At 40.0% G+C, this 23,695-nt stretch overlaps 1 protein-coding gene across 5 annotated transcripts in view; it reads left to right on the forward strand.

The window, feature by feature from the left end:
* Window positions 1–23,695, forward strand: part of Sec71 (ADP ribosylation factor guanine nucleotide exchange factor Sec71) — a 291,696-nt gene that overhangs the window by 207,598 nt on the left and 60,403 nt on the right. For all 5 annotated transcript variants that reach the window (XM_053789547.2, XM_053789544.2, XM_053789546.2 and 2 more), the window contains 2 exons: window positions 1,837–2,012; window positions 5,166–5,338. In XM_053789547.2, coding sequence (XP_053645522.1) covers window positions 1,837–2,012; window positions 5,166–5,338 — 349 coding nt within the window. The remainder of the gene's footprint in view (window positions 1–1,836; window positions 2,013–5,165; window positions 5,339–23,695) is intronic.

Consider the following 23,695-nt stretch of genomic DNA (forward strand, 5'->3'; position numbering starts at 1 on the left):
CTCCACTGCCTCCAACCATCTCCGCTGCTGCATTTTCCACCCAAGCTTCACATCCATATAAGAGTGTTGGTACTACTATACTTTCATACATCCCCTTCTTTGCCTCCATAGATAACGTTTTTTGACTCCACATATACCTCAACGCACCACTCACCTTTTTTCCCTCATCAATTCTATGATTAACCTCATCCTTCATAAATCCATCCGCCGACACGTCAACTCCCAAGTATCTGAAAACATTCACTTCTTCCATACTCCTCCTCCCCAATTTGATATACAATTTTTCTTTTATCTAAATCATTTGATACTCTCATCACCTTACTCTTTTCTATGTTCACTTTCAACTTTCTACCTTTTCACACACTCCCAAATTCGTCCACTAACCTTTGCAATTTTTCTTTAGAATCTCCCATAAGCACAGTATCATCAGCGAAAAGTAACTGTGTCACTTCCCATTTTGTATTTAATTTCCCATAATTTAATCTCACCCCTCTCCCGAACACCCTAGCATTTACTTCTTTTACAACCCCATCTATAAATATATTAAACAACCATGGTGACATTACACATCCCTGTCTAAGACCTACTTTTTCCGAGAAGTAGTTTCCCTCTCTTCTACACACACTAACCTGAGCCTCACTATCCTCATAAAAGCTCTTTACAGCATTTAGTAACTTACCACCTATTCCATATATTTGCAACATCTGCCACATTGCTTCTGTATTCACTCTATCATATGCCTTTTTTAAGTCCATAAATGCAATAAAAACTTCCCTACCTTTATCTAAATACTGCTCACATATATGCTTCAATGTAAACACTTGATCTATGCGTCCCCTACCCACTCTAAAACCTCCTTGCTCATCCGCAATTCTACATTCTGTCTTACCTCTAATTCTTTCAGTAATAACCCTACTGTACACTTTTCCTGGTATACTCAGTAAACTTATTCCTCTATAATTTTTACAGTCTCTTTTGTCCCCCTTCCCTTTATATAAAGGACTATACACGCTCTCCGCCAATCCCTAGGTACTTTCCCCTCTTTCATACGTTTAATAAACAAAAATTCGAACCACTCCAACATTATGTCCCCCCCTGCTTTTAACATTTCTGTCATGATCCCGTCAGTTCCAGCTGCTTTACCCCCTTTCATACTACATAATGCCTCATGCACCTCCCCCACACTCACATCCTGCTCTTCTTCACTCATAAAAGATGGTATACCTCCTTGGCCTGTGCATGAAATTACCGCCTCCCTTTCTTCATCGAGATTTAAAAGTTCCTCAAAATATTTTCGCTGTCTACCCAAAACCTCCATCTCCCCATCTACTAACTCCCCTACTCTGTTTTTAACTGACAAATCCATACTTTCCCTAGGCTTTCTTAACTTGTTTAACTCCAAATTTTTTTTCTTTTTTTCATTATATATGCTTCTAAATTGTTGTATCTGGGCACCTCTGCAAAAAACAGTGGTTATGTATGAATGAAGTGAAAGTGTTGAATGATGATGAAAGTATTTTCTTTTTGGGAATTTTCTTTCTTTTTGGGTCACCCTTCCTCAATGGGAGATGGCCAACTTGTTGAAAAAAAAAAACTTATTACAGACCAGTAGATTAAACTTCTAAAGATAGCTCAGCTCAGGTAGCTATTAGTAGGTAAAAACAGGTAGATAAAACATATGACTACAGTAGTTCTGTTAAGCTAGAATCAACTTCTTATAAACTTTTATTTCTGTCATATTTTTGTTAAAAGTATCTCCTGTTGGTTAATTTTTTTTATTAGGCTTTTTCCATGTGCTGTATGATGGTAGTCTTACTTTCATCATTATGTTCCCAGGTGCTGGGTGACCACTTTAATAAGGTGGGTTGCAACCCCAATGAGGATATTGCTGTGTTTGCCGTAGACTCGCTACGGCAGTTATCAATGAAGTTCATTGAAAAGGGAGAGTTCTCCAATTTCCGCTTTCAGAAAGAGTTTCTTCGTCCATTTGAGCACATAATGAAAAAGAACAGGTAAGTCATTTAGAGAGAATGGATCAAAGTAGAATGACGTGGAGAGCGTATGAATCTGTAGGGGAAGAAAGGCGGGGTAGGGGTCGTCCTCGAAAAGGTTGGAAGGAAGGGGTAAGGAAGGTTTTGTGGGCAAGGGGTTTGGGCTTCCAGCAGGCGTGCGCGAGTGTGTTCGATAGGAGTGAATGGAGACGAATAGTATTTGGGGCCTGACGATCTGTTGGAGTGCGAGCAGGGTAATATTTAGTGAAGGGTTTCAGGGAAACCAGTTATTTTTATATAGCCAGACTTGAGTCCTGGAAATGGGAAGTACAATGCCTGCGCTCTAAAGGAGGGGTTTGGGATATTAGCAGTTTAGAGGGATGTGTTTTGTATCTTTTTACGTACAGTGGACCCTCGACATTCGATACTAATCCGTTCCTGAGAGCTATCGAATGTCGAAAATATCGAAAGTCGAATTAATTTTCCCCATAAGAAATAATGGAAATCAAATTAATCCGTGCAAGGTACCCAAAGGTATGAAAAAAAAAAATTTTACCACATGAAATATTAAATTTAATGCAATAGAATAATTACAATAACAACAATAACAATAGATTAATAACTATAGAATAATTGACACTAACTCTTTGAGGGTTTCGGCCGTACTAGTACAGCTTACGACCCAGGGTTTTTGACGTACTAGTACACCTAAATTCTTGCGCCCTCAAATCTGGTGAGAGAAGCTGGTAGGCCTACATATGAAAGAATGGGTGTATGTGGTCAGTGTGCGCAGTATAAAAAAAATCCTGCAGCACACAGTGCGTAATGAGAAAAAAAAACTTTGACCGTGTTTTTGGAATAAAACAGCGACTTTGCACTGTATTTTTGTATGGTATTTATTGTTGTATTCTACTTTTCTTGGTCTCATTTTATAGAATCGAAGACATATTACAAAAACTGAGATGATTTTGACTGGTTTTACAATGAAAAGTACCTTGAAATTGAGCGCAAAGTAGCAGAAATGTTCGATTTTTATCAAAGTTCAAAAGTAAATAAATCATGCCAAGCGTCCAATACACGTCAACTGGTGAGTCTAATATTCTTTCACAAGTACACTGATATTATTTATACCATTTCTACACTAATGCAGCAGTCTGCATAACAGTAAATCTTCTATTTTTTGTAATAATAAAAATTCAAAGTGGAAAGCCAAAGAAATATAAGAGGGGCCTGAGGATGTGACTAACGAAGAGAGAACTTGTTATTTTAGTGGCAGGAATGTCTTTCTTGTTTATTCTGGACCCTATTTGGAAATTGGCATCTTTTGAAATTTGTGTGAAATTGGCAAAATTGCTAAATTCTGACCACTTTATTGGATAGTTGAAATTGGTAAATGGATGGTTTCTTATACTCATTCGATAGAAAAAATGGAGTTCTAGCGAAATAGTTATGTAAAAAAGTTGGTAGAATTACCGACAATATGTAAAGTAAAAGGACACAAGTGCAACTAATGTGACATTTATTGTGGCAACGTTTCGCTCTCCATGTATTGTTTGTAATGGCTTGATAAAGCTCCTGGAGAGCGAAACGTTTCCACAATAAATGTCACATTAGTTGAAATAGTTATGATTTTTGTCGACTAGTACATTGGAATTGGCCGAAAATAGGGCTCAAAGTGGGCAAAATCGCCAATGTGTAAACATCGTCGAGACCGCTAACTTCGCAAGAGCATAATTCCGTAAGTTTTCCATCAAATTTCATACTTTTAGTGTCATAATGATCGGGAAAAGATTCTCTATCTTTTCATAAAAAATAATTTTTTTTTTTTTTAAATTTGGCCAACCCTGAGAACAAGTTTCGGAGAGGACCTGTTGACCCTCAAAGGGTTAATAAAGATCTGGTGATGATTGATGGGATGGGAGGAGGGAAGAGTGTGGATTGTGTTAGTGTTTAGAAGGGGAATCCCCTTCCATTAGGACTTGAACTGGCAGCCTCACCATGCCTTACCACACTGTGTATGCCACTACAATTCTTAAATCTTTCAAACCAACCTTTGCTGGCCTTAACTTCACTCACATCACCACTAGTTGCAAATTATCATGCATGCCGACACATGCACTCCACTTTCGTACTTTGCAGTTATCTCTTTCTTCATTTCAATAGCCATTAGCACCTTTTTTCTCGAAGGGTTGGCACTAGAAGCTTTGTTGGGGCCCATGGTTACTTATTTTGCAGAAACAAGCACCAAAAACAGTGATAATTTGGATAATATGGAATGTACCGAATGTATCCTTAGATGCGTGCACACTGGTTGGCTTGTAAACACTGGCACACACGGGGCAGTTCAGGTCACACGTGGACACGTCTCGTACGAATTGTATCAAATGTCGGGTTTTCCATCGAATGTCGAAGTGAAATTTTTGCGTTAAAATGCATCGAATGTCGGATTTATCGAATGTCGATGCCTTCAAATGTCGTGGGTCCACTGTATATGCTTCTAAACTGTTGTGTTCTGAGCACCTCTGCAAAAACAGTGATTATGTGTGAGTGGGGTGAAAGTGTTGAATGATGATGAAAGTATTTTCTTTTTGGGGATTTTCTTTCTTTTTGGGTCACCCTGCCTCGGTGGGAGACGGCAGACTTGTTAAAAAAAAAAAAAAAAGCTATGTATAAAAATGTCCTCTTTATTTTAAAAAAAAAATCAAAATATTCAGAGCGCTGAGCAAGAGAACGTAGATCTGCATTTGGACAGTTAAGGGGTTAATGCCTAGTTCTGTTGCTAACTTAATATATGTTAGTGTAAACTTGTTATCTGGCATTCATATGCATTTATAAGTGGAAAAAATGGTGTTCTGCTTGCCGGTAATGTCTGCTTTCTGGCAGTAACCTGGAACCTAATCTGTTGTATAAGTGGGGCCTTCCTGTATATTGATCTTCACTTTTCTGCATATTCTCCACTTGTTCTTGTTCATATGTTAATTTCTTGTTAATTTATGAGACCTGGTGTGAGAGTTATTTGTAGGAGCTCTTTGATAAGATTTCTTAGTGTCCTTATGTCGATGTTCCTTTAACTATTGTTTGGCACATTTTAAAGTATCATCTTTTGTCATTTGTATGAAAAATTTATTACTTTTTTTACTGTATTATACATAGTTGTGTATGGGTTTTTACCAGGTCACCAGCAATAAAAGATATGGTTGTAAGATGCATAACACAGATGGTAAATTCTCAAGCTAAGAACATCAAGTCAGGTTGGAAAAATATATTCAGCGTCTTCCATCTAGCAGCCTCAGACCATGATGAGAATATTGTAGAAATGGCCTTTGAAACTACAAAAGAAATTATATGTAAGTACTGCTTTTGTTTTCTTTGTAATTTTTTTGTGAGTGGGTTTTAAATTTTTGTTAATGCAGGAATTTTCATTTTTGGTGCATATTTGTTGCAGTACAACACCTAGACTAGACTGGTCACTAACATGGAAGACAGACATTCTCTATATGACAAGTTGGGAAAAATTTATGTAGAGAGCCATTCTTTTAGTCTTTTCAAGTCTTAGAGGGAATCAGCATACACCAATCTAGGGCACCTTGGTCAGTCTTTCAAGACTCACAGTCAGATGTAAACAAAAATGATTTTATTCAAAATGCAGCTGCAATTCAAAATTTTCTTAAACTTTCTTGTAATTAAGTACAGAAGAAGGGATAACTAGCCCCTTGCTCCTGGCACTTCATTTATTTTTTATGACATGCATGGCTTATGGGTGATGACGGGACGTGGCTGTTTTGTTTAACCCTTTCAGGGTCCGTGCCATAGATCTACGGCTTTACATTCAGGGTCCAAACCGTAGATCTACGCCATGAGCTCAGCTCACTCTGATAAGCTGTGAGTGGTAAATTTGGGAATAGATATGAGAGAATACATCTATGTGGTATGTGTGCACCACATAAAACAAATCCTGCAGCACACAGTGTATAATGAGAAAAAAAATGAGACCGTGATTTTCGATTAAAACAGCGACTTTGCAGTGTTTTTTCGTATGTTTTTTATAGTTGTATTTGCGATTTCTTGGTCTCATTTGATAGAATGGAAGACATATTACGGAAATCGAGATGATTTTGATTGGTTTGAGCACTGGAAATAGCTTGAAACTGAGCTCAAAGTAGCGGAAATGTTAAATTTTTGCTGATGTTCAAGAGTAAACAAACAACCTCACACGTCTAATACACGCCAGCTGGTGGGTCTAATATACATTCACAAATGTGGTGATAATATTTATACAATTATTACAATATTGCATAACAGTAAATCTTCTATTTTTTGGTTTGAATAAAAATTCATTATGTGAATAAAAAATAAAACGTAACTAATGAACAGAGGAAATGTTAGTTTAGTGCCATGAATACCTACAATGTTTATTCTGGACCCTATTTTGAAATTGGAATATTTTGAACTTTGTGTTAATTGGCCAAATTACCAATTTCTGATCACTTTATTTTGTAGTTGAAACAGTTGACTTGGCGATTTCTTGTGCTCAATCGATAGAATAGAAGTAATACTAGTTAAATAGCTAAGAATTTGGTCAACTGGAATAACGTAATTGGCCTAAAATGGGAGTCAAAGTTGGCAAAATTGCCAATTCATAAATATCGCTGACACATCAAAATTTGCGAGAGCATAATTTCATCAATTTTCTATCAAATTTCATACTTTTTGTTTTATTACCTTCAGAAAAAGATTCTCTAACATTTCATAAGAATTTTTTTTTTTTTTTTTTTTTTTTTTTTTTTTTTTAAATTCTTGGACCCTGGTGTACACTTTGAAATTTGTCCTCTGGACCCTGAATGGGTTAAAAATCTGCTGTTTCCAGGATGTAATTCAGTAATTGTGTATGCTGATAAATGATAAGAAACAAAACCAGGAGGAATGTCAAAATGAGAAAAATATTCAGTTCTACTGAGAACGTGTCATAATGAGGAGCATAGAACAAGAGGAGATATGATCAGGACATACAAAATATTACAGGCCAAAGCTCAGGTATATAAGGACGGGTTCTTTTCTGTAAATGCTACAAAAGAGAAGGACCATGATTGGAAATTACTATTTCAAATGAACCATATAGGTATCAAGAAGCATTTCTACCATGTTTGAGTGTTAAAAAGAGTAGAATGAGCTGAACAGTAACCTAATGAAAGTTGATTCCTTACAAGGCCATGAAAATAGATATGTCAGGGCTCAGTCATGTCACTCGAAAACTGAAAGGCATGACCAAAAGCTGGAGCTTATACATGTACTCCTCAAACACAAATAGGTACAGGAGGGCCCCACTTATACAGCAGGTTATTTTCCGGGCTACTGTACGATCCCACTTATACAGGTTAGGTTCTGGGCTACTGTACGATCCCACTTATACAGGTTAGGTTCTGGGCTACTGTACAATCCCACTTATACAGCTTAGGTTCTGGGCTACTGTATGATCCCACTTATACAGGTCAGGTTCTGGGCTACTGTATGATCCCACTTATACAGGTCAGGTTCTGGGCTACTCTATGATCCCACTTATACAGGTCAGGTTCTGGGCTACTGTACGATCCCACTTATACAGGTTAGGTTCTGGGCTACTGTACGATCCCACTTATACAGGTTAGGTTCTGGGCTACTGTACGATCCCACTTATACAGGTTAGGTTCTGGGCTACTGTACGATCCCACTTATACAGGTTAGGTTCTGGGCTACTGTACGATCCCACTTATACAGTTTAGGTTCGGGGCTACTGTACGATCCCACTTATACAGGTTAGGTTATGGGCTACTGTACGATCCCACTTATACAGGTCAGGTTCTGGGCTACTGTACGATCCCACTTATACAGGTTAGATTCTGGGCTACTGTACGATCCCACTTATACAGGTTAGGTTCTGGGCTACTGTACGATCCCACTTATGCAGGTCAGGTTCTGGGCTACTGTACGATCCCACTTATACAGGTTAGGTTCTGGGCTACTGTACAATCCCACTTATACAGGTTAGGTTCTGGGCTACTGTACGATCCCACTTATACAGGTTAGGTTCTGGGCTACTGTACGATCCCACTTATACAGGTCAGGTTCTGGGCTACTGTACGATCCCACTTATACAGGTTAGGTTCTGAGCTACTGTATGATCCCACTTATACAGGTCAGGTTCTGGGCTACTGTACGATCCCACTTATACAGGTTAGGTTCTGGGCTACTGTATGATCCCACTTATACAGGTTAGGTTCTGGGCTACTGTACGATCCCACTTATACAGGTTAGGTTCTGGGCTACTGTACGATCCCACTTGTACAGGTTAGGTTATGGGCTACTGTACGATCCCACTTATACAGGTTAGGTTCTGGGCTACTGTACGATCCCACTTATACAGGTCAGGTTCTGGGCTACTGTACGATCCCACTTATACAGGTTAGGTTCTGGGCTACTGTACGATCCCACTTATACAGGTTAGGTTCTGGGCTACTGTACGATCCCACTTATGCAGGTCAGGTTCTGGGCTACTGTACGATCCCACTTATACAGGTCAGGTTCTGGGCTACTGTACGATCCCACTTATACAGGTTAGGTTCTGGGCTACTGTATGATCCCACTTATACAGGTTAGGTTCTGGGCTACTGTACGATCCCACTTATACAGGTTAGGTTCTGGGCTACTGTACGATCCCACTTATACAGGTTAGGTTCTGGGCTACTGTACGATCCCACTTATACAGGTCAGGTTCTGGGCTACTGTACAATCCCACTTATACAGGTTAGGTTCTGGGCTACTGTACGAGGCATTTCGGGCATACTTAGTTTTATTCTTAAATGTAAAATATTACAAATTATGAGGTAAGTTGGTATTATGGCTAAGTGACTAAATACTATTTTGTGAGTTTAGCAATGTGAATGCTTTTGTTTTGGCACAGTATATAGTTTCAGTATTGGAGTATCACAGGATTCATTATTTTAAGACTGAGATTAATATTTCTGTTTATGGTCAAATGAGTGAGCGAGTGTAAGTGTGAACCACCAGGTGGTATTCGTGAAGTTAGTTGACGGGGTGTATCAGGGAGATAAGATGTTTTCTAATGGTAGTTTTGAAGGTGATGAATGTGTCTGCAGTTCTAGAGTTCTCAGGTAGGGTATTCCAGATTTTAGGGCCTTTGACATACATTGAATTTTTGTAAAGGTTTAGTCGGACACGGGGAATGTCGTAGAGATGTTTGTTTCTGGTGTTATGCCTGTGGGTTCTGTCACAACTATCAAGAAAGCATTTTAGGTCAAGGTTGATATTAGAGTTTAAGGCCCTGTAGATATAGATTGCACAGTAGTAAGTGTGGATGTACTGAACTGGGAGTAAGTTTAGATCTTTGAAGAGTGGGGGGGTGTGCTGCCAGGGATGGGATTTAGTGATTATTCTTACTGCAGCTTTTTGTTGGGTTATTATTGGCTTTAGGTGTGTTGCTGCAGTTGATCCCCAAGCACAAATAGCATAGGTGAGGTATGGATAAATAAGTGAGTGGTATAGTGTGAGAAGGGCATTTTGCGGCACGTAGTATCGTATCTTGGAGAGGATCCCAACCGTTTTGGATACTTTTTTGGCTATATGCTGGATATGGGTGCTGAAATTCAGGTTATTGTCAAGGTATAAGCCTAGGAATTTTCCCCCATTATTTCTGGTAATTAGAGTGTTGTCAATCTTAATGTTAATTTGTGCATCTCCTGCTCTGCTACCAAACATAATATAGTAAGTTTTGTCAGTGTTAAGCGTAAGTTTATTGGCTGTCATCCAAGTCGATATTTTAATCAGCTCCTCATTCACAATGGTGTTAAGGGTGGCAAGATTAGGGTGAGAGATGACATAAGTCGTGTCATCAGCAAAGAGAATGGGTTTCAGGTGTTGGGATACGTTTGGAAGGTCATTGATGTATATGAGGAAGAGCAGGGGACCAAGGACACTTCCCTGCGGAACTCCAGTATCAAGTGGCCATGTTGCTGATGCTGTGTCTTTAATGGTGACGTACTGATACCTATTAGTAATGTAAGATTTGAAATAAGCAAGCGCATGGCCTCTTATACCGTAGTGGTCAAGTTTGTGGAGTAGGATGCCGTGGTCTACTGTGTCAAAAGCTTTTCTTAGGTCAATAAAAATTCCTAGTGGATATTCCTTATTTTCCAATGCTGTGTAAAGCAGATCTAGCATTTTTATGATTGCATCATTAGTGCTTTTATTTTTCCTGAATCCAAACTGGCAGGGGTTGAGTATGTTTTGAGCCGTTATAAATGAATACAGTCTCCTGTGCACGAGTTTCTCAAAGATTTTGGATAGCAATGGTAAGTTAGATATTGGCCTATAGTTGTTTAAGTCTGTAGGGTCACCACCTTTATGTATTGGTGTAACCCTTGCCATCTTGAGTAGTTTCGGGAAGGTGCTAGTCTCTATTGACTTGTTAAAAAGTAATGAAATAGCATGCGAAAGGACATGGGCCGCTCGCTTGTACAGTAATGGTGGGACATGAGACAGATTCCCCGAGTTATTTTTAAGTGACTTTATGATCTCAATGACTTCCGTGGGCTCAGTTGGTGCAAGATAGAAGGAATTAGGGAAATTTCCATCTAGGTAGTCCCCGGCATGGGCATTGGTATGTGGGATTTTACTGGCGAGATTAGATCCTATGTTTGAGAAGAAGTCGTTTATCTTGTTAGCTGTGTCAGTGGGATGTAGTGGTGTTTCATTAGGTTTAGTTAGGACAATATTCTTGGTTTTTCTCAGTTTGTGGGTCCCTAGAATCTGAGAGAGTGTTTTCCAGGTCTTTTTTATATCTCCTCTAGTGTCTGTGAATCTACTGGAGTAGTATAGTTGTTTGGCTTTTTTTATTACTTTGGTGAGAGCTGATGAATAGTGTTTAAGAATATCTTTGTGTATTAAGCCCTGTCTATATTGCTTTTCATATTGGTGTTTCTTGTCAATGGATTTCAGAATGGTGCTGGTTAGCCATGGGCAACCAAGCCGTTTGTTTGTGATCTGTTTTGTTTTTATAGGACAATGTTTGTTGTATAATCTAAGTAATTTGTTAAGAAAGTTGTCTGTCCAGTCATCAATACCATTGGCCTTGGAGAATTCTGTAGGCCAATCAACAGTCTCTAGGTCAGCTGTGAACTTCCTTACTGAGGCCTCGTCATGGAGTCTAAATGAGACTTTGTTGTATTCAAGTGGTGGTTTACTAATGTTTGTCAGGAGGGAGGTAGGGTAGTGGTCTGTAGTGCTATCTGTGATTATCCCTGATTTAAGGGGGGCTAGTATATTGGTCCATATGTGGTCTATTATGGTTGCACTTGTCTCAGTGAGCCTGGTTGGTTTAGTTATTGTTGGTATGAGAAGTGTGTTGTTCATATTGTTGATGAAATCAGTTACAGGCTGATCATCTAGTAAGCCAAGGTTGATGTTGAAGTCTCCAGCTAAGAGAAGGTGGTGCTTATTCATTTGTCTGTTTGTTATTAGTGACTTTAATTTCTCACTGAAATTTGGGATGTTTGTGTGAGGTATCCGGTAAATGGCACCGATTGTTATAGGCGTCTTAAGGTTTTTTACAGTAAAATTAGCAAAGATGTATTCCCCATATTCATCACTAAAGCAAGTGGTGCTAAGACAAGATAATTGGTTAGAGTAATAGATTGCAGGTGGGAAAGAGCTTTTTTTTATATTATTGAACGTGTCTAAAGCGCCTGATAACGTGTTTACACTATCATATATTAAGTGCTCAATATAGTTAGGCATAAAAAAACAGCTGATGTAAAATAAATACATGGTACATACAATACTTACCTTAAAGTATGGTGCCAGTCACCCCTTATGCAAATGTTGTGCAAAAAAAGCTGTAAATGCACCAAACCTAATGAACAGTGGATCAGATGAAAACCAATGAAAGCATGGAACACCAAAAGAGAGTGCCAGGTACATAGGGCCCTCTGGTAATTGCACATTCCCATGCCTTCTATGTTGATATGGCTACAGGGAATGTAGTTTTACAGAGTGGTAAGTACTGTTGTACCTTTTCTCTACAGTATTTTTAATTCCTTTCAAAATGCCTTATCATACCTGGAGTATACCTGGAGAGGGTTTCGGGGGTCAACACCCACATGGCCTGGTCTGCGACCAGGCCTCATGGTGGATCGGGGCCTGATCAACCAGACTGTTACTGCTGGCCACATGTAAATCTATGTATGAATCATAGCCCAGCTGGTCAGGTACGGACTTAAGGTGCCTGTCCAGTGCCTTCTTGGAGACAGCCAGGGGTCTACTGGTAATTCCCGTTATGTATGCTAGGAGGCAGTTGAACAGTCTTGGGTCCCTGACACGTATTGTGTAGTCTCTTAGCATACTCATGGCACCCAGATTATTATATAATGTTTTTAGCATGTCGGCCATTGCCCACTGAGGCAGGGTGACCCAAAAAAGAAAGAAAAAACTTTCATTGTCATTCAGCACTATTACAACCCAGGATTCCAAATGGCCTGTTATCCCGGGTGTAATGGGAGCAAAATAAACACAGCAGAAAAAGTTTAGACTTATATTATCCTTCACCAATTTAGAACAGCAATATGTACACTATGTACAGTGATAAGTATAGTGCACTCCACGGTAAGCAAGGCAGAAATAGAAGCCACAAGATAGCAGACTGTGCTTCAACCAGCTCTAGAATGGGAATGACAAGGGCAGACAGGAGAGTGGTACCCACATAACCTCTGCGATTGCCAAAACCACCATCTTATTGGCTGGAACCTGGTCACTAGTTGAACGATGGGGCCCCATCATCAACTCTTAGCAACCTGGTTTGCTGGTTGGGGGAGATAGCCTGTAAATGAGGGTGTGTACATGCGCCGAATAAAGGTTACGTACTCTTTGCATGCCACACCCCCACCCCGAGAAGGCTCAGGATTAGGCTGCCACATCCCAGTGGTAACCGTGCCGCCATGGCACAAAATAATGGGACCGTCTTTCCTCTCCACCATCCAACTCTTAGATAGAGCTCAGCTTTTCTCGTGACCAAAAGCCAAACCCTAAACTTAAGAGTGAGACAGCAGTCAGACAGGCTTGCATAGGCCCAAGATACAGGCGGATGGTAGCCCGCATCCCCTCACTAAAAAAAAACCCCACACCAGGGGATAAAAAAAAGTGTGTGAAAAGGGGTTACCACAAATAACATCCTAACCTAAATAAATAAAAATATTAGACTCTAGATAAAGAGTCTGCCAACATATTTTCTTTGCCGGCAATATATTTAATGGAAATATTATAGGGCTGCAGCCTTAGCGTCCAGCGCATAAGCCTTGTGTTGTGGTTTTTCATGGCTTGGAAATATACTAGAGGATTGTGATCACTGTAGACTGTGACCACCTGCGATGTCTGGCCCACATAAACATCGAAATGCTCCAAAGCCAGTACCAGCGCGAGGGCTTCTTTTTCAATGGTAGAGTAAGCCCTCTGATGTGGCTGGAACTTGGCTGAAGAGTATGCTACAGGCTGCAACTCCTTGTTCTCGATTTGTAATAGTACTGCCCCAACCCCAGACTCACAAGCATCAACCTGTAATGAAAAAGGTTTGGAGAAGTCTGGAGACAAGAGAATGGGTGCAGTACACAATAATCTTTTTGCTTTATTAAAAGCAGTGTTACAGTCTGAGGTCCAATTAAAGGGAACTTTGTGACTGGTAAGAGAGGTAAGAGGGGTTACAATATCTGAGAAATTCTTACAGAATCTTCTGTAAAATCCTATCATGCCTAGGAAACGTTGAAGAGATTTCCTATCATGAGGAACTGGATAATCTTTAATAGCAAGAACTTTAGCAAGTTTAGGTGCAACTTTACCACTACCTACTTCATGGCCTAGAAAAGTGATAGTGGCCTGGCCAAAGGAAGATTTAGATAAATTAACTGTTAAATGGGAACTCTTAAAGGTCTCAAAAAGAGCCTTAAGTCTAAATAGGTGTTGATCCCAAGTATCAGACACCACAACAATATCATCCTGGTATGCTGCCGTGCCTTCAAGTCCTTTAATAGCCTGATGGATAAGTTTCTGGAATGAAGAGGGGGAATTTTTCATTCCAAAGGGGGTAACTGTGTATTGATAATGACCTCCTGGAATTACGAAGGCAGAGATTTCCTTCGCCTTATCCGTCAAAGGTATCTGATAGTAACCTTTAAGGAGATCTGACTTGGACACAAAAGTAGCCTTACCCACAAAGTCAATTACGTCATCCAGACGAGGAAGAGGGTAAGCATCTGTAATTGTGACCTCGTTCACCTTACGGTAGTCTGTACACATACGAAACCCTCCATCAGCCTTCTTCACAAGGATGCACGGTGAAGCCCATGGACTAGATGACTCCTCCACTAAACCATGCTTTAACAAAAATTCTACTTCCTGCTGAAGTAGCCTTTGCTTTTCAGGATTAGCTCTGTAGGGGGAGAGTTTAATTGGTTTAGAGTTTACCACATCTACATCATGATAACCTAACGTACATTTTTTCGGCACATCCGAAAAAATATTAGGATATGACTGTAGAAGCTCCGTTAAATTTGTTGCTTGCGTTTCAGATAATCCCTCCATTAACCCTTTGAGGGTTTTCGTCGTACTAGTACATCTTACACGTAGGGGTTTTTGACGTACTAGTACGCATAAATTCTAGCGGCCTCAAATCTCGCGCAAAAAGGCTGGTAGGCCTAGGTGTGAGAGAATGGGTCTGCGTGATCGGTGTGCGCGGTAGAAAAAAAATCTGGGACCCAGTGGTGCATTGTGGGAATGCCCTCTTAGTAAACAATGTCCACCATGCCTCGCGGTAAGAAGCTCCTCACTCCTCGGCGAATTGGGACACTTTTGTTCCCCAGTGACAGTTCTAATAGTGATGGAAGTGCCAGTGAAGATGAGTTTCGTGGTTTTAGTGAGGTTTTGACCGAAACTAATGACCATAATATCGGTAATAGTGAAGAAAACCCAGACGACCCTCAGCCTTCCACCTCTGGTGCTGGGCCCTCGTGTTCACGTTCAGTTGTTCCAGAACCCAAGAGGAAACTTCTATTTTCCCAAATCCCAGACTCAGATGAGAGCATGGGCGATGATAGTGATAGTGAATATGAACTACAAGCTCTTCAAACTAGTTCCAGTAGTGATAGTGAAGTGCAATATTCCCCAGTGAAGCGTCAGTATATACGACGATATATGCGCTCTGGAAGTGTGCCATATGCTATTCCAAGGGGAAGGAGTGTATCTCGGAGTACATCCCGTGGCTGTACAACAGGAACAGACAGTGAAAATGACGAAGATACTGTTGCAATTGGGATGGAAAATGTGCGTGGTGGTAGTGGTGCCGGCGGTGAGGCACCAGCAGTGGGCCATGCTGCCACCCACGCTGCCACCCACGCCGCTGCCTCAGCTGATCTAGAACAAAGGCCACCATCCCCCACTCCCCCACCACACCAGCCTCCACAACCACAACCTCCACAACCACAACCTCCACAACCACAACCACCTGTCATTGTCCAGTACCCACCAGCAGACCGCACCTGGGATTGGCAGGAAGCTGTCAATTTTGTTCCAAATCCCCACCAGTTTGATGGCAGCCAAAGTGGAATACGGCCATCTTGTGCACTTGGGAACAATGCCACTGAACTGGAATGTTTCGAGTTATTCTTTGACGAACCACTGATGAAAAGTATTGTCATGGAAAGCAACACATACTGCGAGTACACCATGGCAAACACATTACTTTCACCAAAATCACGTCTACACCAGTGGAAGGAGGCAACTGTGGCTGAGATGTATCTTTTCTTTGCCACAATAATGCTTATGCCACATGTGTATAAGCACAAAGTGAAATCATACTGGTCAACAGACCCCCTGATTGCAACACCAGGTTTCAGTGATATAATGCCAGTGAATCGATTTGTGCTAATGTTACGTATGCTTCACTTCTCAGATAAAACCAGGCCTGACAGAACTGACAGGTTATATAAGATTAGGAATGTGTTTGTGTATCTGAAACAGAAATTCAGTACGCATTTTTATCCCTTCAGGAAGCTTGTAATTGACGAGTCTTTGATTCTGTTCAAAGGAAGACTCTCTTTCAAGCAGTACATACCAAGCAAGAGGAAACGCTTTGGTATAAAGTTGTTTGTGCTTTGTGATTGTTACAGTGGTCTGGTATTGGATATTATTGTGTACACTGGAAGTTATACATTGCAAAATACCAGGAAGTTATTGGGCATCTCAGGTGATGTGGTTCGAACAATGATAGAACCATACCTTGGTAAGGGGCATATATTATATACAGATAACTGGTACACAAGCCCCTCACTCAGTGATTTTTTGCGAGTGAACATGACAGATGTGTGTGGCACAGTGCGTGCAAATCGAAAACATATGCCCAGGTTTGACGCTGGCACTCGTAGAGGTGAGGTGCAGGCGTTTGCTGCCAATGACATCATGGCATTTCGGTGGCATGACAAACGAGATGTCACACTGTTGTCATCAATTCACCCTAATGAAATGGCGAACAGTGGCAGGCAGCATAGAGAGAGAAATGAACCCATTCTAAAACCTGCAGCTGTGATTGATTACACCTTCAACATGCGTTCAGTGGACAAATGTGACATGCAGATTGGGTTTGATGATTGTGTTCGCAAGAGTTATAAGTGGTACATCAAACTGTTTTTCCATCTTCTGGACATTTCCATGCTCAATGCTTATAATATGTATAAGATGAGCACCAGAAACAAACCACAGTACGGCGAATTCTGTTTGTCTGTCATCAGACAAATAGTATTCAAGTACCAAGGAACAGCACCTGCAATTGACCGCCCACCAAATTATCAACAACTACCTGCTCGTCTGAAGCATGGTGATCACTTCCTGGTAAAACTGCCTGCTACTGCTTTGAAGAAAAAGGCTCAGAAGAGGTGTTACGTCTGTGCACATACAAGAAAACGCACACAACAACGCAGAGACACTCGTTTTATGTGTGAGGAGTGCAAAACTCCACTGTGCATGACACCATGTTTCAAAGAGTTCCACAGGCTTCAGAACTTCTAGAAACATTCCCTGTGACTGTATATGTGTATATAAAATATAGAAAAATAGTAATAAACAACATTTCATATCGTTTGTTTGTGTAAATATTTTCTGTAAACAAAATAATGACAACAGTGTTTATGCCCTTATTGTGTAGTATTGAAAAAGAAATAACTTACAAAATACTGATCATGTTGGCCTCAGAGGCCATAAAAGTTACTCAGAAAAAGAAAAATTGAAAAATAATTGAAAATAGTACATAAAAAAGTAAATAGAAAAATACCGGGTGACGGCAGTCGGCGATGTTACCATATGTTGTTCAATTTTGGCAAATTTCACACCTCCATATCTCGGTAAGTATTGACGTTAAAATTTTTTTGTTTAGCCTATAATGTTTAGAAAAAAATACTCTATTTTTTCATAAGAAAAAATAATTTTTTTTTTTTTTTTTGAAATTTGGCCGACCCTGAGAACGAGTTTTGGAGAGGGCCTGTCGACCCTCAAAGGGTTAAAGGGCTAGGATCCTTGAGGAGGACAGAATTTGAAAGTTTAATATTAATTTCAGAGATAGAGTGCAAAGAGTCAGAGTCTTCCTCAGAGGTAGAGGACAGAGTCATTACTGGGACTTTATCTGGTGTATGAAAAGACTTTAATTGATTAATGTGGTAAGTTTTAGTTTTTGAGGTCTTATCAATGGGAGCTACCACATAATTTACATCAGATAATCTACTTACAATCTGCATAGGTCCCGTAAATCTAGCTTTCAAGGTGTGGCCAGGTATAGGTTCCTGCACCAACACCTTGTCTCCTGGATGGAAGGAGCAGAATTGTGCACTTCTGTCATACCTCTGTTTCATCTTACTTTGAGCTGTCTTCAGGTTAGCCTTGGCTAACTGACGTGCCACCTGCAACCTTGAAGACGGGTTGTAGAGTGTTGAACTAACGTCTTCTCCCATCCATCCTTCTTTGAGCACCCGAAGAGGACCTCTTACATTGTGCCCAAAGATCAGCTCAAACGGACTATACCCTGTAGACTCTTGCACCGTCTCTCATACTGAGAACAGCAAAAAGGGTAGTGATTCATCCCAGTCTGTAGGAAAGTGCATGCAAAAAGTTCTCATCATAGTTTTTAACGTCTGATGGAATCTTTCCAAGGCGCCTTGGGACTGAGGATGATAGGCAGTGGATAAGTTGTGGATTATCCCTAACCTAGTTAATACTTCCCTAAATGCTTTGGCAGTAAAGTTAGTACCTTGATCACTTTGAATAGTTTAAGGAATGCCAAAACAAGAAATAAATTTGGTTAAAGCTTTGAGAATAGCTTTAGTATTAATACTACGCATGGGAATTGCTTCAGGGTATCTGGTTACTTTATCCATAATCGTAAATAAATGTATTGATTTCCAGACTTTGACCTAGGTAGTGGACCTACACAATCTATAATTAAATCTGCAAAAGGTTCTCCATCAGCAGGTATAGGTTGGAGAGGTGCAGGTTTAATGGAATGTCCAGGTTTCCCTACTTGCTGACATTCTCGGCAACACCTAATATGATTCTTCACATCTTTCTTTAATTTTGGCCAATAAAATTCTTTTGTGATTCTATACAAGGTTTTTGTAATTCCTAAGTGACCTCCTAATGACGTATTATGAGCTATATTTAATATTTGAGGTCTATACTTTGTTGGAACTACTAACCTGTTAAACAATTGCCGGCCCTCTATCTCCTTACCAGTCTCAGTGCAGATCAAATAATTGTTTTTAACTTCATACTTGACCGGATGACCCAAAGAGGATTTACCCATGGCTGCCTGAAAAGCGAATTTTAAAGAAGGGTCCTTTCGTTGTTCCTCCCGGAAGGACAGTCCCTCGGGCATGGAAACAGAGACATCTGGCAATCCTGCAACCTGGGAATAGGAAGGCTTGATCGGGGTCTGTTCACTTGATTTACGAGGCTCTGGCCGGTGTGCCTCATAAAACAACGTGGCTATTCCGAGATCGGAGTTGTCCAAGGATAGGTCAACATTCTCTCCAGACAACCCTTGGGATGTTGCCCGAGTTATGGCCAACACCGGAGAAGAATTAATCATTATAGGTTCAGGACACACACTAACAGTAGTAATGTTATTACCCAGTAATAACATGGCATCTTTCATGGGGAATCCTTTTGAGACACCTACAGTCAAGTACCCAGTGTAATATTTGCACTGTACATAAATATGATGCAAAGGGACAGAATATATAGCTCCTCCAAATGCTTCCAATAAAACAGAGGAATTCAAGGAGGTGTTCTCTGAAAGGGGTAATATTCCTTCTCTTATAAGTTAGCAATATGCTCCAGTGTCTCTAAAGGTCTTTACTTCAGTTGTTTCTGAGTTTTCCTGAAGGGAAATAAGACTCTTGCAATAATAAGGGGCCATACGTTTTTCTACTTCTCTAGGGGACATGTTACTAGGGATATTAGAGATTTTCCCAATGGGTTGGGGTTTATGGGGGCAGTTGGGACGGATGTGACCTACTTTATTACACAGGAAGCAGACGACAGGCTTGCCCTTTACTCCCTGCTGAATTTGTAAATGGTGTCGTTCTGGCTGGTGTCTCTCTGGATACTGTTGTCGAGATGCACCATGAGTAGTTTGCCTCTCCGCAGGTGGACCATAAGTTGAGAAGCGTGGCTCACCAGGTGACTTAGTTGGCTGACATAGACGTTCTCCCTCTGGCTGGCACTTCATTCTCCAAGGTTGACGATCTCTGCTCATGCCAGGCTGTTGAAAAGAGAGACGGGACCGCTCGGACAAGGAGCGGTTAGTTTCGAAGGTATCAGCCAACCTGGCTGCCTCCAATGCAGTGGTTAAGTCATGATCCTGCAGAAAAACTCGAACCTCTGGTCCCACAGACTCCAGCAGGTTATCAATCAGAATAAACTGTACCAGCTCCTCAAAGGTAGAGACACCACTTGCTTTATACCAGCTGGTAAAAGCTTTGGTTTGCTGTCTCACAAAGTCCACTAGGGATTGACCAAGCTGTCGTCTGCTCAGCTTGAAAATCTTTCTATACTATTTGGCTGGGATACATGTATATGCTCCCAACACTGTGGTCTTCACTACTTGATAATCAGAAAATTCAGCGTCATTTAATACTGACGTAAATTCCTGTGCTTTACCCAATAATGCTGTATGAACCAACGATGCCCAATGCTGTTCCGGCCACCTCAAGACTCGAGCCTGATTTTCGAAGCTTTCGAAAAATTGCTCTGGTTCGGCCTCATTGAAGCGGGGAACAAGCTGTACTGCTTTTTGTAAACTAAAATCATTTACAGAATGCGAAAACTGCCTCCTTTCTCTTTCCCTATCATATTCTTCCCTTGCGAATGCTCTCTGTTCCCTAGTTTGCTCAAGATTGATTTTTGCCAGCTCAAGTGCCAACGACGCTGATTCACCCTGAGACAACCCAGCTACACTGTACTGACCATTTTGCTCCGTAGGTGTATCATCTTCCTCCTGCGAGAACATAGTAGTTTTTGCCCTAGCTCCCGTAGAGGGAGGAGTCTGATGTGCCATCTCTTCTTCTATAAGTTTGTCAGCAATCAGTGAACGCAGTTGCGCAGCTGTGAGAGTGCATTTATATTTAATGCCAATGGAACGAGCAATTTGCCAACAACGCTGTAGGGACAATTTAGGTAGGTTATGCAAAGTATATGCCGACACCAGACGTCTGACTCGTCTAGGTGGCATAAGTTATTCGCTATGCACAGTGCGATTGCAGAATACCCCAACGTAACACGTTAATTTGCAGAACACGCTTAGCTATGCACAGTACGATTGCAGAATACACATACAAGCAAAGCTGACTGCAAAATTCTCCACACCGAACAGGCTAGTAACAACTGACACGCAAAATTTGTAAAGCAATGCCAGACAGCTACACTGTTCTAGAAGATTGACCGTAGCGAAGCGAGCACACCGAACAAGCTAGTAGCGAGCTGTTGAACGATCACACAATAGCAAGGCTGACCATAACAAAACTGACAAAATTTGTAAAGCATAGGCAAAGCTAATGCAATGCCAGACAGCAAGCTGCACAATGTTCCTGCTACGAGCTTCACCCTAAGCTCAACCGTTTCTCTAAGTCCAGCTCCAGCTCCTGGACAGGCTACCCATATTACAACCCAGGATTCCAAATGGCCTGTTATCCCGGGTGTAATGGGAGCAAAATAAACACAGCAGAAAAAGTTTAGACTTATATTATCCTTCACCAATTTAGAACAGCAATATGTACACTATGTACAGTGATAAGTATAGTGCACTCCACGGTAAGCAAGGCAGAAATAGAAGCCACAAGATAGCAGACCGTGCTTCAACCAGCTCTAGAATGGGAATGACAAGGGCAGACAGGAGAGTGGTACCCACATAACCTCTGCGATTGCCAAAACCACCATCTTATTGGCTGGAACCTGGTCACTAGTTGAACGACGGGGCCCCATCATCAACTCTTAGCAGCCTGGTTCGCTGGTTGGGGGAGATAGCCTGTAAATGAGGGTGTGTACATGTGCCGAATAAAGGTTACGTACTCTTTGCATGCCATAAGCACTTTCATCATCATTCCTACATAATCACTGTCTTTGCAGAGGCTCAGATAGGACAGTTTAGATGTCCCTCCAAACAGCTAATATCCCAAACCCCTCCTTTAAAGTGCAGGCATTGTACTTCCCACCTCCATCTTCATTTATTTAACTTGCTTATTATTTTTTTTAAAATGCATTGGCTGTTACATTGTACTTTATTTCTCTTTGAGCAGTGTTTATTTTTATTTTTTTATTTTTTTTTTCAACAAACCAACCATATCCTACCAAGGCAGGATGACATAAAAAGAAAAACAAAAGTTTCTCTTTGTAAATTGAGTAATGTATACAGGAGGAGGAGTTACTAGCCTTTTGCTCCCGGCATTTTAGTCACCTCTTACAACACGCATGGCTTACGGAGTAAGAATTCTGTTCCACTTCCCCATGTTAAATAAAATAGCCAGTCACACTGAACAAATAACTACAATAAATATGAAGGTTGAAGAAGCAATCAAGGACTGGAATCAGAACATGCACACTCGACTAAATGAATACCTTGATTTCCAAGACGACAAAACTGAACAAGATAAGTTGTCTGATGCAGTTATAATAAACAGTCCACACATTCCAAGTGACATAACACAAGCACAGTGCAAAGAAACTGCTGTCAGGATAATACAGGACCACGTACAAGTCATCGTGCAAAACAATGAAATCAAAGAAACACGTTTGCTAGGAAAATCAGGAAGTAAACACAGTATAATGATCCGACTTCATTCATACGATAAAAGAAAGGACCTAATTAAATCAGCAATTACAATGAAAAATGGAGTGTACATAAATGAGTGTCTAACAAGAAAACGTCAAAACCTTCTGTTCAGGCTGAGAAAACTTAAACAGGAAAACAAAATACATCAGTGTTTCACGCGAGATGGGAAAATACTAGTAAGGAAAACATCAACAGGACAACAATATACTATCTCAAACGAACATGATTTCTCTACCTTCCTTAGAAAAGCTGACATTTCTGTAACAGATTAGATAAGTGCCCTAAATACATATATACGTGTGGTGCATATAGTGTACGTTACTATTATATTGTGCATTATTATTTTTATTATTTTTTCATCACTAGCTAATGCTAACTACCTCCAATACTTTATACTTCTTTCTTACTGCTATTAATTGCTCATAATTTTAAGTTACAAGTCAAATCTTACTCCAAACTAATATTATTCATTGTTCTTACCTGTCCATTTAATTTTGTTTACCACAACTTTTTTTTTAGTCACTTTTTATTGTGTGCAATTAGTGTATATTCCAATTACTTTTTTGCAAGTACCTAAACTATCTTTTGCTAGCTAGTACCAACTACCTCATTTTTTTACTTTTTATTGTGCAATAAACTGCTCAACTTATTTAATATTACAAATCAGATCTTACTCCTAAACCAATATTATTTCATAGTGACTATCTGTCCATTTAACTTTGTTTACCATTACTTAATTTTAGTCCCTTATATATTTTTTCCATTATTTTAGCTTTATATAACTACCTTAGTTCATATATTCACAATTGTTAAAATAATCAAGGTGCTATTCTCAGGTGCTAAAGTGTAATAAGTTCACTATTTTGCCATTATATTCCAAAGCTCATTTATTTGATTACCACTTTATTGTTCACCACAACTTATATTAGTCCCTTTTATATTATAATTTTATATTATAATTCTAACTTTAAAGAATTACCTTTAAAGTACTACCTACTATCATATTCCCAAGCTCCATTATTTGATCATCACTTTATTTGTTCACCACAAATTATTTTTGTCCCTTTTATATTGTCTCCTTTTTTTTAGCTTTAAAAAACTACCTTAGCTCATTATTTTTACATTTGTTAAATAATTCAGGTGCTATTTTTTAGCTTTAGAATATTTACTTTGTTTTATACTTAATTCTAACTATAGATTCACTACAAATCTTATGATTACAAGCATTGATCCTGATACCAACCTCTTATTGGATGACTTAAATGAATCAAACAGTTACTGTAATTACTACACAGCA

This window comes from Cherax quadricarinatus, chromosome 68 (assembly GCF_038502225.1).
Source record: "Cherax quadricarinatus isolate ZL_2023a chromosome 68, ASM3850222v1, whole genome shotgun sequence".
Taxonomy (NCBI): Eukaryota; Metazoa; Arthropoda; class Malacostraca; order Decapoda; family Parastacidae; genus Cherax; species Cherax quadricarinatus.